Raw genomic sequence first — 18489 nt, 5'->3', positions numbered from 1 at the left:
TGAACGGTTTTAGACTGTTTTGGGCCTATTTCATTTAAGTGAGTATGTGCTTTCAGCACGCCTCCTGTCTGCTTACTCGTCCTACACTCCCCTCTAGGTAGCCATAAAATGACCAATATATCTTTGCCTGTTTTGTCAGAAACTTGCTTTGCTTTCTTCCTAGCTTACGTTCTTTATTCATTCTTTCATCAAATCTTTACCAAGTGCCTACTGTTCTAGACACTCTTCTAAATTCTGTGGAAGCTGCTGCTGCTAAGTCGCTTCAGTCGTGTCCGACTCTGTGCGACCCCCTAGAAGGCAGCCCACCAGGCTTCTCCATCCCTGGGATTCTCCAGGCAAGGCCACTGGAGTGGGTTGCCATTTCCTTCTCCAATGCATGAAAGTGAAAAGTGAAAGTGAAGTGGCTCAGTCATGTCCGACTCTTCGTGACCCCATGGACTGCAGCCTACCAGGCTCCTCCATCCATGGGATTTTCCAGGCAAGAGTACTGGAGTGGGGTGCCATTGCCTTCTCCGGCTGTGGAAATTGGAGTTAACAAAATCGGTCAGAATCTCTGTGTTTGTGAAGCTGACACTGTGACTGGGGAAACCTTCAGAAGCAGGATGAATGTATCAAGTAGTAGCTACTGAAGCGCTCTAGAGGAAGGGGAAGGAAATGCGCTGTCTCTGTAAGAGATGATGCAGAAATATTTGAAGTTATTTTACTAGAAATCGTGATTTACCTCATTCTTTTCTCATCTTCCATCTTCACTCATGCTCTTTTAGGGGCTTGATGTCCTACTTCGGGCAGTCATCCCTGTTTCTGGACCAGCTGCTGACTCAGTTGCTGACCGGCTTGTTCTAGGACTGAACTCGTGGCCTTGTTCTCATTAACGCAGTTATCCCATTGTTGACTGATTACCTGGACTGAGTATGACTTCTCCTCCTGCTTCCTCAAAGCTCACTTCTTAGTGACTGGGTTTCAAACATTTTTTTGCTTTTAACCATCAGACAAAATCATATGCCAGAGTTTAACCTATAAATCAAGGAAAGATCTGAATGGGACTGGGAGGTGTTTTGGATGAGACCAAAGGCTCTTCTTCCCTCCCCGAGTCCCCACACTTTCAGGCTGCATGTCGCCTCCACGGCCTCCTACCTCAGAGCTCTTGTTTCTTAGTGTAGCACTGCAGAGCTGTTTCTTTGAGCCCTGCCTTGTCCTTTTGTGATGACTGAAATACTGTGTAACTGAGCTTTCTAATATGGTAGCCACGGCTGTTAAGCACTTAAATGTGACTGGTGTGACTGAGGAACTAAATTTTCAATTCTATTTACTTTTAATTAATTAAAATTTCAATGGCCATTTGTGACTAGTACCGTAGTTTTAGAAGGTGCAGTTCCAGTATAATGCTAACTCTAGATATAATATTTATTGAATGTTTCTTATATAAAATAACAAGACACATTCTTGTATAAAACTCCAGATCTTGTATGAAATAGCAGTAGTTTAGATGATAGTGTGTCAGTGATACCTAATGTGGCTCCCGATGTCGGGAGCCCCATTAGGCATCACTGACAATAGTGAACTCTGAGAACGCCTGGGGTAAGTTCTAGCTTGTAACCTCAAACAGATTATCTACTCTTGTCCTCAATTCCCTTTTAGAAGATGGGCAACTTTGTAGTACCTTTTCATAGTGAGATTTTAAAATAAGATATCCTGAAATGTGAAGTCAAGTGGATCTTAGAAAGCATCACTATGAACAAAGCTAATGGAGGTGATGGAATTCCAGTTGAGCTATTTCAAAGCCTGAAAGATGATGCTGTGAAAGTGCTGCACTCGATATGCCAGCAAATCTGGAAAAGTCAGCAGTGGCCACAGGACTGGAAAAGGTCAGTTTTCATTCCAATCCCAAAGAAAGGCAATGCCAAAGAATGCTCAAACTACCGCATAATTGCACTCATCTCACACGCTAGTAAAGTAATGCTCAAAATTCTCCAAGCCAGGCTTGAACAATATGTGAACCGTGAACTTCCAGATGCTCAAGCTGTATTTAGAAAAGGCAGAGGAACCAGAGATAAAATTGCCAACATCCGCTGGATCATCGAAAAAGCAAGAGAATTCCAGAAAAACATCTATTTCTGCTTTATTGACTATGCCAAAGCCTTTGACTGTGTGGATCACAATAAACTGTGGAAAATTCTGAAAGAGATTGGGAATACCAGACCATCTGACCTGCCTCTTGAAAAACCTGTATGCAGGTCAGGAAGCAACAGTTAGAACTGGACATGGAACAACAGACTGGTTCCAAATAGGAAAAGGAGTACGTCAAGGCTGTATATTGTCACCCTCCTTATTTAACTTATATGCAGAGTACATCATGAGAAACGCTGGGCTGGAATCAAGATTGCCGGGAGAAATATCAATAACCTCAGATATGCAGATGACACCACCCTTATGGCAGAAAGTGAAGAAGAACTAAAAAGCCTCTTGATGAAAGTGAGAGAGGAGAGTGAAAAATTTGGCTTAAAGCTCAACATTCAGAAAACTAAGATCATGGCATCCGGTCCCATCACTTCATAGCAAATAGATGGAGAAACAGTGGAAACAGTGGCAGACTTTATTTTTTTGGCCTCCAAAATCACTGCTGATGATGACTGCAGCCATGAAATTAAGAGGCGCTTACTCCTTGGAAGGAAAGTTATGACCAACCTGCTGCTGCTGCTGCTGCTGCTGCGTCGCTTCAGTCGTGTCCGACTCTGTGCAACCCCATAGACTGCGGTCCTGGCTCTGGGTACAGCCAGCCCTGTACCCCCATGGCTCTTCACTGCAGAGCGCAGGCTTCTCTCTAGTTGTAGACTCAGTAGTTGCAGCATAGCATGTGGGATCACAGCTCCCTGGCCTGGGATCAGACCCATATCCCCTGCACTGAAAAGTGGATTCTTAGCCACTGGACCATCAGGGAAGTTCCTTCATGTTGAATTGTTCTCCGCTCCAGTCCTTCATGAATATGCATATAGCTTAAAATTCCCCCAATTTTGCTATTCAGGGAGACACTGCTTTAGGAAAGATCACCAGTGTTCTCCTTACTTGCTGCAATGATTAATCCTTCCTTCTCCTGGTTGTATCTTCTGCAATACCCACCAAGAGGGAAATCCAGTTTTCAGATAAGAATAAGGCATGATTTCAGTCACAACTTTGAAATACTACAACTTTCAAGAAACATGACAAATTTAAGACACAATCTTCTACACCTTTTTTCCATCCTTAAAAAGTCCTGAAAAGAATATCTACACTCTGAAAACATTAAGTAACCAAAGATAAATCTTTGAATTGGATTACTGAGTTTACGAGTTTTAAAATGTCTTTCAGTTATCACAATATATTTCCTAAAACCTTTTATATTAGAAAAAGAGATGTATAAGGCAATTTATACACATAAGACATAGTCTCCAAAAGCTCCCTTTTTTTTTTTACAATAATAGTATCTGTATAGTCATATATCATACACATGTATATTCAAAACAAAGAAAAAAATATATTATGAACCCAAACCAATGTTTTCCATATTTCAAAGTTTCCTGTTGCTTGTCTATGGATGGTAGAATTATACATTAGTTTTAGTTTCTTTCTGTTCTCTTTCTTTTATTTAAATGTTATGCAATAAACATGTTTTATTTTTACCAGGGGAAAAAAAATCCCACAAAAGTCCTTAGGATAAGTCACCTAAAATCAAGTAATTAGGCATTACACCAAATCCCCTGCATGCTTTCAGTTCAGTTCAGTTCAGTCACTCAGTCGTGTCCGACTCTTTGCGACCCCATGAATCGCAGCACGCCAGGCCTCCCTGGCCATCACCAACTCCCGGAGTCTACCCAAACTCAGGTCCATCGAGTCAGTGATGTCATCCAGCCATCTCATCCTCTGTTGTCCCCTTCTCCTCCTGCCCCGAATCCTTCCCAGCATCAGGGTCTTTTCCAATGAGTCAACTCTTCGCATGAGGTGGCCAAAGTATTGGAGTTTCAGCTTCAGCATCAGTCCTTCCAATGAACAATCAGGACTGATCTTCTTTAAGATGGACTGGTTGGATCTCCCTGCAGTCCAAGGAACTCTCAAGAGTCTTCTCCAACACCACAGTTCAAAAGCATCAATTCTTCGATGCTCAGCTTTCATCACAGTACAACTCTCACATCCATACATGCTGCTGCTGCTAAGTCGCTTCAGTCGTGTCCGACTCTGTGTGACCCCATAGACGGCAGCCCACCAGGCTCCGCCGTCCCTGGGATTCTCCAGGCAAGAATACTGGAGTGGGTTGCCATTTCCTTCTCCAGTGCATGAAAGGGAAAAGTGAAAGTGAAGTCGCTCAGTCGTGTCCGACTCTTAGCGACCCCATGGACTGTAGCCTACCAGGCTCCTCCATCCATGGGATTTTCCAGGCAAGAGTACTGGAGTGGGGTGCCATTGCCTTCTCCTATGACCGACCTAGACAGCATATTAAAAAGCAGACACATTACTTTGCCAACAAAGGTCCGTCTAGTCAGGGCTGTGGTTTTTCCAGTAGTCATGTATGGATGACAATGGCACCCCACTGTGCCATTGTGATGGCACAGTGTGATTAAAGACCCAATGTGATCAAAGAAGGAAATAAATAAGTATATTTTAAAAATTCAGCATAGACTTGGGGCAGAGGTTGACAGAATCCAGGCTTTAGTTGACTGAAGTCACAAGGGCCAGAAAAGGTCAGAATCATCTCTTCTTAGGTTTGGGTATCTTAACATGTAGCTACCATCCTCTACCAGGATGGAAGCCTTAGTTCCCGTAGAGTAACTCCAAGATGTGTATCAGATGGTTGTGTGTATCCCTTGAGGAACAACTGGGACACTGATTTATTGCTGAACTGCTGCTTCTTGACTGCTTTTCCAATGTTCTGCATTCCTTTCTTCCCTGAAGATCATTTATTACTGAGACCTGTTCAGGGACAAGCATTGTGTCTAGGCTTAGATCACAAGATGGCTTAGGCCTAAAATGGCTTCTCTTATGTCAAAAAGCTACATCTGGTTCTTTTCCTCCGAGGACACCCTATCCCATCTGCCTGCATTATGGCCTTATAGCAATATATATTCATTTAAAATATTTATTGAGCACCTTTTATGTGTCAAGCACTGTGCCAAGTGCTGGGGCTATAAAAACAAATAATATGTCATCATAATTTCCTTTAAGTAAATTACAGTTTAGTGTAAGAGACTGACCCTGGTTCTAAATAAAGTGTGATCAGTGCCATAAGAGGATCTAGAGCGTGGAATATGGAAATATAGAGTAGTTCGGGACAGCCCAGGATGGGAGGGTTGTGCTAGGGCGTCCCAAGTGACAACGAGGTGAAGAACTCACTTGCCTGTGCAGGAGATGTAAGAGATGCGGTTTTGATCCCTGGGCCAGGAAGATCCGCTGGAGGAGGGCATGACCACCCACTACAGTATTCTTGCCTGGAGAATCCCATGGACAAGAGGAGCCGGGCGGGCTACAGCCCATGGGGTCGCACAGAGTCAGACATGACTGAAGTGACTTAGCACGCACTAGCTGAGGTGAGACCCAAATGGAGTTTTAAAGAAGAGATGGACTTAAGCAGACAGTGGTGGAGTGAAGGGCATTTCAGGTAAGGGATGCAGTACAGTGGAACCCTGTGTGACCCAGGGGCTTTCAGAGGCCGTAGTAATTCAGGAAAGCGTTCAGAGGTGGCTGGGGGTAGATGGGAGCCAGATGAGTCACAAAGCTCTGTCTTTCTGTGTCCTAGTAAGACACAAGGACCTTATGCTTAACATTATAAAAGGTCTTTGGATGTGATTTGGAGAATGGATCAGAGATGAATTGTCAGATCAGAGTGCATTCAGTGGATGTTGCTTAGGGAAGGTGAGAGGATAGTTTTATATGAGTTTGAATGCAGCCTCTTGAAATGAGTAGCATTCTAGATATTTGGTTCTAGGACTTGGAAGGGATATTAAGGCTAGAGTTACATGTACAAGTCCTCCACATAATGGCCATGGTGTGATTATCACAGCACCAGTGAAGTCACTAAGGAAAAGGTATGAGTGAAAGTTTGAAGAGGAACACTGTGGGGAAATAGAGTGGTTATGATAGGGCTGTAAAAGAGTGAACTTTTAAAAGAGACTGAGAAAGAACACCCAGGAAGGCCTGAGCAAAATGAGGAGAATGTTAGAATAATGGAGTCCAGAGGACAGTATGTTTTGTGAAGAAGGAAGTGGTGAGCAGAGTCAGCTGATACAAAGATGCCAGATAAATGATACATGTGTTTCTTGGACTAATAATGAAGAGACAATTTAGATGTTTCAGTAGGAGGAGAATACATTGATGCTGTAGTCCAGGGTTATTTTACTCAGGATTCTTTGGTTGCAAGTAAAAAGTCAGCTCAAATTAAGATTTAGGCAAAGGAGAGACTGATTGACTAGGATTGTTTGGAAGATCCAAATTATAGGAATTTTCGAGATGCAACTCGAATCCAGTAGAATGAGCAGATTTCCTATGAGGCACTATCAGGATAATCTCTTGTCATTTCTTGGTTTCTCCCGCCTGCTAGTTGCCTTCTTTGCCAACACACACCTGCTTTCTGGACACGAAAGGCAGCAGACAGGGTGATTTTCACCTCTGGATTGGAATTACTCTTCTTTCCTGAGTTTGCCCATCTCAGGGTAAGTGCTGCGCCTGGGCCAGCTGCTGGCATCTGGGGTACAAGGTCATCGAAGAACATGGTGGCTTCCAAGGTAGCTATGAGATCAGCGAACTTGGCAAGTCCCCGTGCTGGGAGGGAAACTTTCTAGGCACAAGGTCTGATAGGTGTCTCCTCCAAGTACATGTAAGGAGGAAAAGGAAGCAAGGAAAGTGAGTGTAGATCGCTCTTTCAAGATCTTGAGCTTTGAAAATGAGTGTTTTGATGCTAGCTAAACAGAGAAATTTGGACGTTTGTACAGTTATTTTTAAGCAAATCACTGATAGAGATTTAGTAATGAGAATTGAAAATGTATTTAAAAACAAGAGCTAGATATTAATTTTAATGTTTCTGGAAAAAGATTTCTGTTCAGGCATAGTCTTGTGGACATAGAAGTTTATGTGAATAGAGGAAGTCTGGTGGTCACTTTATTGTCAATATATTTTCTCTGAGTAGCCTCCTTTTTGTTCGAGATGATTGTGAGCCACATGTGGAGAAAGAAATTGGAGAATATTAGAGTTTTCAAAAGATCCTTGAGGTCATGTATTCCAAGATGCTTAATTTTATAAATAAGAAAAGTAAACTCCAAAGAAGTGAAGGAATCACTTTCAGGCAGAAGAAAAATGGATATTTTCATCTTTGGTTTCTCTTTGGTGGGTTAGAAAGTCTCCTAGAAACTTTTCTATAGACTTCCCTTCATGACTCATTGTCCATAATTGGAGCACAGCTCTCACCTCTGAAACCTGTTGCTGACAAGGGGAATGTGATAACCTGAATAATATAAAACAAGCAGAATCTGCCCCAAGAATTGTGTATCTGAACAAAATTAGGGCTCTTCAGCGGGAAGACTGGGGTAAGGGCTGTTGAGAAGGAGCTCAGCACTGTCTGTGACATAAGTAAGCTAAAGAGCTTATATTTTATTCTGTGGTCAGTGGGACAGTCCCAACGGTTTTAAACTAGGTAATCGGTCAGATCAGATTTGAATTTCAGAAATAAATATCTTCACATAACACATGGTAAAGCATGAGGTAACAGGTCATTTTTACACTTCGTCTGAAACTACATAAGGTGGTTGCACAGTAGAACTGAATTTTGGATTTTCAGAATCTTTACTTATTACCTGCATTCCATTGTCTCATGTATTTATATGCTGTTGATGATTCTGTGTTTGTCTTTTGCCATGGAATTAGGGTTGCTATCTTTAAACTGGCTATAATATAGGGAATGGGTTTGTAAAAATTATGAATTAACATTCCTTCTTGCGAAAGCTATGCGTGCATGCTAAGTAGCTTCAGTTGTATCTGACTCTTTGCGACCCTATGGACCAAAGCTCACCAGATTCCTCTGTCCATGAGACTCTCCAGGCAAGAATACTGGTGTGGGTTCCCTTACCCTTCCCTAGGGGATCTTCCCGAACCAGGGATTGATCCTGCCTCTCTTAAGTCTTTTGCATTGAAAATCAAGTTCTTTATCCTTAGCGCCACTTGGGTAGTGATGAAAGCCATGGTTGTGTTTATTTTTAAAATGTCTTCCTAAAGAGGCACTTAAATTGCTATCAAGTTGCTTACTGTACTTCCCTGGTGGCTCAGATGGTAAAGAATCTGTCTGCAATGCAGGAGAACTGACTTCGATCCCTGGGTGGGGAAGATCCCTTGGAGAAGGCAATGGCAACTCACTCCAGTATTCTTGTCTGGAGAATCCCATGGATGGAGGAGCCTGGTGGGCTACAGTCCATGGGGTCGCAGAGTCAGACACGACTGAGTGACTAACACTTAACTGGTTACTGTCAATATTATCACTGGTTGGGGTGTTTGATTGTATAATACAGATTCACGTGTCCAGATGTTGTACAGATAGGCCATGATAAATGCTGAGAGAGAGGCAGAGGAAGCCTGATGTGATTGATACGTGGGGCAGCTGGGAAAAGCTTTAAGAGGATGTGGAATCCATAATGAGCAGTAAATAATGTACAAGATGGGACATACTCTAGGCAAAGGAAACAACAGCTCTATAAAGAAAGGCAGAAAAGTCAAGGAGTAATGGCAAGGTGCCCTATATGGACAGAGCATACAATTGGGGAAAGACGATGGATCGCGGAGAGGAAGGCCAAAGAGAAGGAGCTCACACAAGTTGGTGCCTGATACGAGTAGGCACTGTGGTGGGGTCCTGTTGCAGCAGAGGATCACATCCCTGTTCTTAAGAGGGACTGAAAAGGAAAAAGAAAGTGGAAGTGAAAGTCGATCAGTCATGTCCGACTCTGCAACCCCTTGGACTATACAGTCCATGGAATTCTCCAGGCCAGAATACTGGATGGGTAGCCTTTCCCTTCTCCAGCGGATCTTCCCAACCCAGGGATCAAATCCAGGTCTCCTGCATTTCAGGTGGATTCTTTACCAGCTGAGCCTCCAGGGAAGCCTGGACTCAGGTTCAGGGTAACTCACTTGCCTGGGGGCTCACTACTAATGGTCAAGAGAGTCTACATTTGCAACCACGTCTGTCTTAACTTGGAAGTTCTGTCATCGCTGTTAATAAATATCCTTCCCACTGTATAATTGCATCTGGCTGAAACATTAGCATTTGACTTTTATTCTTAAGCATTGTTGAAGGGTTCTGAGCAGGAATGAATGTTGCCAGAGGTATTTATCAAGGAAATGAGGTGTTGGTGTTGTAGAGGCTGGAATGGCTACCTTTCAAGTCTGCAGACAGCTGCCTGTAACATCTCACACCCAGTCACTGGAATCACTAAATGACTCCATTGTCAGAACCATATTTGCTTTATTTTCCAGAGAAATAAAAATCAAACTCTGTACCAGTTTTTCCTCCTGCCTTTCCATTTAATAGTATCTTTGGTCCTTGGTTCCACTTGGGCTTACACCTCTTTGGTGCATGCCTTGTAGCTTTCTTAACTAACACTTACTCAAATAAGACTCACTCTGAACTAACTACTAATTGATCAAAAATTTCCTTGGTCCATAGCACCTGGGAAACAGATATTTCCTCTTTTAAAATTGACATGATGAACTCTGATAGAAAATGTTATACCATCCATTATACCAATACTGAATTCTTTTACACCAACCATCTCTAGACTGGTATGTAAACAAGGGAAATGTGGAATGCCTGTTCTTCATACTTTAGAAACACATCTGGAACTATTTGAACTAACTAAAAGTGAAATAAGTGCCATGGCGGATTATGCCATACCTTTTCACATAAAATAACAACAACAAAAAAGGAAATGGAAAACATACTGCTTCTAGAAGGCCCTGACATTGAATTGGGTATTGAAATGCTATCAATAATATATTTATATATACCACATTTCCTTCCATGCATCAACCATCTTTGGTACATATGTGTTGGATATTTGCCATGTGAGTTGAAAACTTACCATATAGGGAAGATGTTGTTTAGAAGTGGTGTGAATCATTAAGGTAGATGATTCTTTTTTAAAATACATAATTTACTGATCTGATAACTTTTTTCTTTCTTTTTTTGTGTGTGTGTTTATCATTTTGTGTCAATAAATGTCAGCTTCCCCCCCCAGCAACTAAAAATAGAAATTACGTACAAGAACAATATAATTTTCATAAACTTAGAAAACAGCATAAGAAATATTATAGCTTAATATTGGTTTTACTATATCCTCTAATTTGAAATGGAATGAAATACTTCTATGATTGAATCATAGCTCTTTTACTGTTTGCTATAGAAATTTCAAGAATATATATTTCAGAATGTTTTTTTTTTCTAAATAATCCAAAACAAATGCAACAGAACTCAGCATAGTTAAAACACATTTTCTGAATTTACTTGCATCTCTCTGCTCCAGAGGGTTTGTGTGTGTGTATGTATGGCTTAGGCCTGGCTGGTTATTTCACCATCTATCTCAATTCTGGATTGACTGCAGTGAACAGCACAGAATGAGTTACATATGGTCCCACTTTGTCAAAGTTTGTAGGACCTCTGGGTTGGAACTCCATTTCATCAGAGTGAAGCTAACCATCACAGAAATGTGGCCGATGTCAAAATCCTAAATACACATACACATATACATACATTCTGGTGAGAATGTGTATATTACTGTTAGAAGTGGTGGTGTTTTGCTCTTGACTGGCTCAGTGCTTATTGCCCCTAAAATGATGACATTTCAGAAATTTTTAAAAAAATGTTCATCTACCTTTTGTAATAATTATTGCTGTCATTCTGGTTAAATTCTGGATAGGAATCATGTTACGTAAGTAGACCAAGACAGGTATTCGAAAGGTATTCAGATTAAAATTGCGAATGTATCAGAAATCTTTCTAAAACTGGGCAGAAGAAGACAGACACAGATTTTATCTTAAAAAAGTCTGAAGAGGAAACCCATTGTCAACTTGATGGTTTATTATCCCCTTTTTTCTTAGCGTGGGCTGTTGGAGAAAGTAGTAAACAATGGGTGTAGGATATATTCTCAAGTTTAGATCTTGCTCAGGAATTGCATCAAGGTGAGGCAGGGCCTGTGCCTACCAAGGCTCCGCCTTCAGGGCTGCTGAAGCTGTCCATTGTGACTTCCTCCCTCTCCAGGGTCATTTCTCCCCGCTTTTTTGGTGTGTTCCCTCTTTCTCATCTTTCCTTCTATTGCTTGCTGTGTTTATTTATTTATTTTCTGTTATTCCCACTTCCCCTCCCCCCTCCTTCCTTTCTCTGTGCAACCACGTGCTTCAAATCTGTGGGTCTGGACTGCCTTTGCTAACAGCTCTGTGTGAGTGTTAGCAGAATGCAAACCAGATGGACCAGCACTTCCCACTGTTATCTCCCAGCCGACTCTGGCAAGCCTGCCTTTATCCTTCCTTCCTTGGCAAGAGAGAAATATTTGCCTTTATTTAGGGAGACTTGTATTTGCTGCTGTACCTCTTCCCTAAGCTGCAGCATAAGTGGAAAGCTATTTATTCCCTTGTTGCTGAGGTTGGTTGAGGTGAGTAGACTGTGCAATGAATTTAACTATCAAAGAAGTAGTTTTGAGCCTGCCTAACTTCTGCTTTTCTCTAGAATAAGTTATTCACTGGCATTGGTTGTAAAGTGCTCTAAGATAGCATATGAGGACAAGTTTTTAATAATAAGATAAAGGTAGAGGTGATCTCCCTGTGTTTCACCATCATTTCACTCGGAACACTTACTCACTATAGGGACAGTCATTGTTATTCAGCCAGCAGTAGAGACTAAGAAATGGAGATCCTGATACTTACTGTTCACTGATTCATCTTTCAAAATACTCTTTATTAGAATGGTGATTACTTTCATTCTTTTATTACACTTTTCCTTATGTGGTATCTGCACTATTTCAGCTTTCAAATGTTATGTTCTATTGCATCCCAAGTCTTACGAACTTGCTTTGAATAAAGGTGAGGTAGATTTGGAATTGTCATAGTAATAATTTGAGGTTTTCATTTTAATAATTGACAAGTAATTTTGAGAGCGTTTCACTATGGTGATCATAATGATGTTTTAAGAGACCCATTCTTATGGATAGTCTATGTTATTTTACTTTTCAAAAAGTCCAATTGGTAGATATCTGTGCCTCAGGCTGCAAGAGGCACCTCAGAAACATTTTTTGGGGTATGTGTGCATATGTACACATATTTGTAGAAAATTGCATCTTAAAAAAAAAGCAAACACCCCCTTTTGTTTATTCTTTTTTTTTTTTTTTTTTTACTGGAGATCTGTTTCTCTGAGTAGATTAGATTGAGAAAAAGTTTAAAATTGCAAGAGAAAAATACACTTAGTATTAAAGTCCTGAAGTGTTTTATTGGGTAGTCAGGGAGTTTCTCTCTGTCACATACTCATAAAAAAATATTAGGAGGGTCTTTAGTTCTTTTGAGTTCTCAGTTTGCTATTTTTCCATTCTTACTCTGCCTGATATTGTTACTTGAAGTATTGGTTTCGTATTTTTTTAAATGGTGGATCATAAACTCATAAATTCTAAGTCAATAATAACTTCATTGTGTGACATTTATGTAGTGGTGATTTTTCGAACAGGGAAGAAAAAAAATGAAGTGAGAGGTTATGGCCAGGAGACATAGCCTGCTTCATCTATTAGGCTGGAAAACTAAGCATGGAAAAGGGATGGCAGGTATTACAAAAAAAGTTACCGCAGAACATCAGCGTCTAACAGGATCCCACCTGCATAACAGAGCCTCAGATTTGTATACTTTCTGAGCTGCCTGAGGGCTTCATTACGGCCCACTTCCTCATCTATTTTTTACATCTTGCTAATGTTGGCTTCAGCTTCAAGTGAAGTTGTGCTGTTGCATATAACACTACCGAAGGTAGCATCTGCCCAAGCCAGAAATAACAATAGAATGTAAAATTACCCAGTTAGAAATGAGGTCCTGCCATCTGTGCTACACCTTCTTAAGAGGGGTTTGCATGATCAAGTCTTGATTTAAGCCTCAGGAGATAGACCTGTTTTATTGATAGAAGATGCTAGGTTTCTTCTGTTACCTTGCTTATAAAAAGGATGAGCCCCACTTATAAAACCCAGGTCAAATAACATGATCGTGGTGGCGTCCTCCAGATCGTACTGAGAAGCACTCCACGATGCCAGACTCACCTGTGGATGTGAAGACCCCATCCAGGCTGACTCCTCCCACGATGCCACCTCCTCCAACAACTCAAGGAGCTCCCAGAACGAGTTCATTTACACCAACAACGTGTAAGTAGACATTTCTGTGTTTTCTGTTTTCAAGTTCAAATTAATTTTGTTTTCTGCAAATAAAAATCAAGGGACAAGAAGATCCAGCATAATGTCTTATGCATAAATGAAGATCCCATTTTAGCTTGCTCCTTTTGACTTGGAACATGTTAATAGGCTGCAATTATTTCCAGGTTCCTTCTGATCTTCTAATACCACTTTCTTCCATTATTTACAAATAATGTTAAAATCTACATTCTTAAGTTAAAAGGGGGATTGTTTTACGCAACCAAAGCATGCATAAACCTTTTTAAAATAAGGAGCATCTTTCTTGTGTTGAACCTGTCAGACATTTATTAAATGTTTATTCCATTTCAGCTTGGCTCAGGACTTGTGTTCCGAACCAGTGGAGTGTACTACATTTTGTGTCAGTCTAGGAAAGGACAGACTATTCTGACAGAATACCAACTTCCCTTCCATTCCTGTATATTTTAGTAGGGATAGGGGATAGCTTTGTTTTCATCAGTCTGAAATATCATCAAAGATTTGTGAAACTAATATTTACAGACCATGCACCCTGAAATCTATATGTGAATGAAAAATAACTAATAAGCAAAAATAGATCTGTGGGTGTATAAGGGATCAGCAAAAGAGATATCCAGACTATTTATGAACTATTGCACTACCATTTAAAAGACCTTTCCAAACATGTAAGGAGCAGGGGGCTGCAACAGCGCCAGTTGTAACCCTGTCGGCTTGCATTTGGTTTGTTTTTACCCAGAGTCACAGTGATAGGCATATGCCTGCTGTGAGAGGGCCTAGTGAGATGTCATTTCTTGACAGGTTCCTCTGGTCCTCACTTGAGACAAGACCATTTTACTTTCTTGAAACTTTTAAGAATAATAAGGTACTTAAAACATCTTCAAACTATCATCGGAGGCCATTTATCCAAATTATACTTAAAAGATGGGTTTGATAAAGATCTAACATGATAAAGTCAATAGTTTCTTTGGTGAGAAATGTGTAAATTTTCCTACCCTAGTTCTTACGGATTATTACCTTGATGTTCAAGTAAATTTTATCGAATGAATTCACCGAGTTACCGCCCATCCACGCTGTTAGTTGGATTGAGATGTCCCCTTTCAGTTGCTAGAAATAACTCTTCGATAATTACCATATCCATGTTGGCTTCTTACATAAAATTTGTGTTTTCCTTAAAGAAGTGGTTAAGAAATATGAGGGGGAGAAAATAGCCTTCTAATTGGGTGGTATAAGGTTAAAACTTGAAAGTACTCTTTCTATAAACACAGCTGTCAGTTGTGTGTACAAAACATGATTAAAAATGTCCAGTGATAAATTTAGTCTCCACCAAATGTACACTTTCTCTTGGGGAGCCGTTTAGAAAGGAATCGTTCTGTTATATTGATGTAAGCCTGTGACAAAAAGCTGACATCCAAAATGCTGTTTGTTCTATGTTTGAAGCGTTTCAGGTGGCTGGCATATGCGTGCTTGGGAGGCAGGGCTGGCCCTGCGCCCCAGCCCTCCTCCATTTATTACCAGCTTCTGTGCAGAGTATCTCCGTGCAGGGTGAGGGGTCCACCCCTGGAGTCAGGGAGCACCCGAGCCCCTGGCCACCCTGTGACCTCAAAGCATCTCACCAAACACCCCGCAGCTTTGAAATGACCCAAAGTCCCCGGACTGGAAGGGAAGGACACTTCGCTGTGCTTTTCTTGTTGACGTGCTTTGTCTTCTTCTTTCTGATTTTGCGCCCTTCGACAGTAACCAATGGCACAAGCCATTCGCCCACCGCCTTGAATGGCGCCCCGTCGCCGCCCAATGGCTTCAGCAACGGGCCTTCCTCCTCTTCCTCCTCGTCTCTGGCTAATCAGCAGCTGCCCCCAGCCTGCGGCGCCAGGCAGCTCAGTAAGCTGAAACGGTTCCTCACTACCTTGCAGCAGTTTGGCAATGACATTTCGCCAGAGATAGGAGAGCGAGTCCGCACCCTCGTCCTAGGACTGGTGGTAAGCAAACGGAATGCGGCCCAGCTTGGGGTAAGGGAGAGGGTGGGGGAGACTCCAAACACAGGCTGCGTTCCGGCAGCCCTTTTGTTTCCACACCTGGTACTGTGTGCAAGTCTCAATTCTGTAGAAACAGCGGTTTCAGTATGACGTATTGACGCCCAGCGTGATTTCTTTTACCGTTTGGCTGTGGTTATACAGATTTATCGTTATCTTGGCCATGATTGTGTATGTGCATAAAATTTAATAGGTATATCCTCCTGGCATGGCTAAGGTACTTCAACAATGGCAAAATATTGTTGTTATGTTAGTGGTTTGCTTAATCTAATTGGGTACCTATTTTAACTTCTTTGCTTTGGGGAATTTTTATTAGCAGCCTAGATGAGCAAGAATTTATAACAAGTAACACATTATTCTTTTATGTTTTCATTTTTAAGACTAATAACAGTAAGTTTTGTGTGTGTGTGTGAAAATGCACGTAGCATAACATTTGCCATTTTAATCATTTCTGAGTGTGCAGTTCAGTGGTATTAAGTACATCCACACTGTTGCGTAACCATCATTACTATGCATTTCCAGAACTTTTTCATCACCCCAAACTGAAATTGTATATATAAAACAGTAATACCCTGATTTCTTCATCCCTTAACCCCTTGTAACCATTGTTTAATTTTTTTTTTTTTTTTTGCTATAGGTAGAATTAAATAAACCGTAAACCATTAGTTTGAGAATAGAAGTGTTGATTTGGGCACATTATACTACAATGTGTCCATTGTCACACTGGAAATTGGAACATATTTCCTTTTTTTTTTTTTGCATTCTCAATCACTTTTACATGCCCTGTGATTTTCTTTATAAATAAAGAACTTTCATTTAGGATGATGATTTCATTTAATTTATTGCATAGACTTATCACGGGCAGAGCCATACCAATGTGTTTTACAAAAGAAGTCCTTAAAGTCTGGATGAGAGTCGAGTGCAATAGACTTGCTTCAGATCATGGTATCTCACATTTGACAGAGACTTTACAATTCAATTTTTAACCCTTACCTCCATCTCCTTCACACTTTAAAAACAAGCAGCTCTCATATATTTCAGAATCCATCAGCGGCACCTTCTATTCCTCTGTGACAGGAAGGTGATTTTGACATAAGTGTGTCAGCATGGCACACTTACTTTTGTCAGTCATTTTTCTTTTCCTTTTTATTTATTCTTGAGTTTTGCACAAAGTCTTTTTGACACATAAGTAACTTATATCATAGAACCACAAAGTAAATCCAAAAACAGTAATTGTATTATCATGTTTGTTACTAGTAAAAAAAAAAAAAGTCTTTTTGAAAACTGCTTTTTAAATCTGATAGGTTCTTTAGCCATGCTTTCTGTAACTTCAGATATATAAAAATTTGGGAGCTTTAAGTAGGTTTCTTCCCATGTATTCAGTGGAATGCTTTGAAGGTAGTACTTAAGATATTTATTTGTCTAAATACTTTGGAGATAAGTTAGGGGAAGACATTAATTAATAATGCTAGGCAGGCAGTGAACATTTGTGAAATGATGAATGAATAGAGAATGAATTTTGCTTTGAGCATTTGACTGCAGGCTTTGTCTCGTCATTTTATTTATATCCATTTTACATGTGGGGAAACTGAGGTTTACAGAAGAAAACTACTCTAGGCCACCCAGTTGGTAGTGACAGCCCTGTGATTAGAACTCAGGTAGTAATCATAATGAATCAGATGCTGTTATTTAGATGGAGTTAAGAAAAGTGTTATAAGAACTGTTTAAGCATGCAAACACAATGGGCATGGGCTTTAGAAAATGGAGCCATGGAAACAAAATGAAAGATTAAAAAATGTATTCTGTGATCCTTATTGTTACAGATAGGAAGTTAAGTGTTTATTCATAGTTTCGAGAGAAGAAGCTTCAAGTCCGGAGGTATAAAAACCTTAGAACTTGATGCCCCCATACTCAATCATAAAAGGAAAAGGAACTTGCGTTGAAAAGTAGGTGGAGTGCTATTCTAAAGTCCTTAGGTCACAGATACCTAATCTTGACAGGTGTGAGGATAACTGAACAATTGAAAAAGCTGAGACTGAAGTTTACAGTTGTGCTTCTGCATAGAGACTAAGAAGAATGAACCGCAATGTGGTTAATTCACTCAACAACTTTATAGTAGGTTGATGGTCTATTAAATAGATGCTTTTATCAAGGAATATTACCCATTGTAGGACCCAAACCCTGACGATTGAGGGTTTGTTTTTATGGCCTAGGTTAGGAGTGAATTCAATTCATTATGTATAGTCTCTTTTGGGCTGAGCAGTACACAATGCCTCTAGGAGAAATGCAGTAGCTTTGATAACTGGGAATTTTTTTCACCCTGTGAGACTTAGTAACTCAGACAAGGCTCAGACCTTTTCTTTGGCCTCATTAATACAGCACACTACCCATCTTAGCTGTTCATCCTGAGCCAAGATGCTCTGATAAGCAGAGAAAGGATACAAGATGGAAAGACAAGAGGAGAAGGCTATTTTCATCATCAAGAACAGCCCATGACATGTGAGATGAACTGAGAGATTCTAACACTTGCCTTTGGCCTTTAATTGATCTGTTGTACTTTTAAATACATTCAAATGTGTTTGTTTTCCATAAAGGTAATAAGTTTCTTCATAATTGTGGGGACTTCTCTGACAATTAAACTATGATAAGGTGCCTGCACATTTATTCTCAAAGTACTAAATAAAATGTGTTTCATTTTCAGGTGCAACTTTTAGATGTAGGTGGTACAGTAACTGATAATATATGATCTTTTTTTTTTAATAGAGTCAAATGGTTTTATAAAGAAAAATTTGCTTTCTGTATGTGTGTCTGCTGGTTATCACCATGTTGTAACAATCTCAGTAATTGATTAGTTTCAGTATTTTTACCAAGGGACAAATATATTTATAGTACATATTTTCTCCCACAGAACTCTACTTTGACAATTGAAGAATTTCATTCCAAACTGCAAGAAGCTACAAACTTCCCACTTCGACCTTTTGTCATCCCATTTTTGAAGGTATTGCTCAGTTCACTGGTCTGGAAAGTATTTTCAAACCATACTGTTG

At 40.4% G+C, this 18489-nt stretch overlaps 1 protein-coding gene across 9 annotated transcripts in view; it reads left to right on the top strand.

The window, feature by feature from the left end:
* RUNX1T1 (RUNX1 partner transcriptional co-repressor 1) overlaps positions 1–18489 on the top strand; it is a 148236-nt gene that overhangs the window by 73510 nt on the left and 56237 nt on the right. For 7 of the 9 annotated variants that reach the window (XM_081496867.1, XM_081496865.1, XM_081496869.1 and 4 more), the window contains 3 exons: positions 13251–13388; positions 15147–15388; positions 18351–18440. In XM_081496867.1, coding sequence (XP_081352993.1) covers positions 13251–13388; positions 15147–15388; positions 18351–18440 — 470 coding nt within the window. Of the gene's footprint in view, positions 1–2449; positions 2473–4645; positions 4713–13250; positions 13389–15146; positions 15389–18350; positions 18441–18489 lie in introns of those variants that run through there. The other 2 variants (XM_081496866.1, XM_081496872.1) reach the window with 2 other exon arrangements.

This window comes from Giraffa tippelskirchi, chromosome 6 (genome assembly GCF_054371585.1).
Source record: "Giraffa tippelskirchi isolate mGirTip1 chromosome 6, T2T-mGirTip1v1.2.pri, whole genome shotgun sequence".
In the NCBI taxonomy this organism is placed as follows: Eukaryota; Metazoa; Chordata; class Mammalia; order Artiodactyla; family Giraffidae; genus Giraffa; species Giraffa tippelskirchi.
The sequence above is the reverse complement of the archived record's forward strand: the minus strand, read 5'-3'. Positions and strand labels throughout refer to the sequence as shown.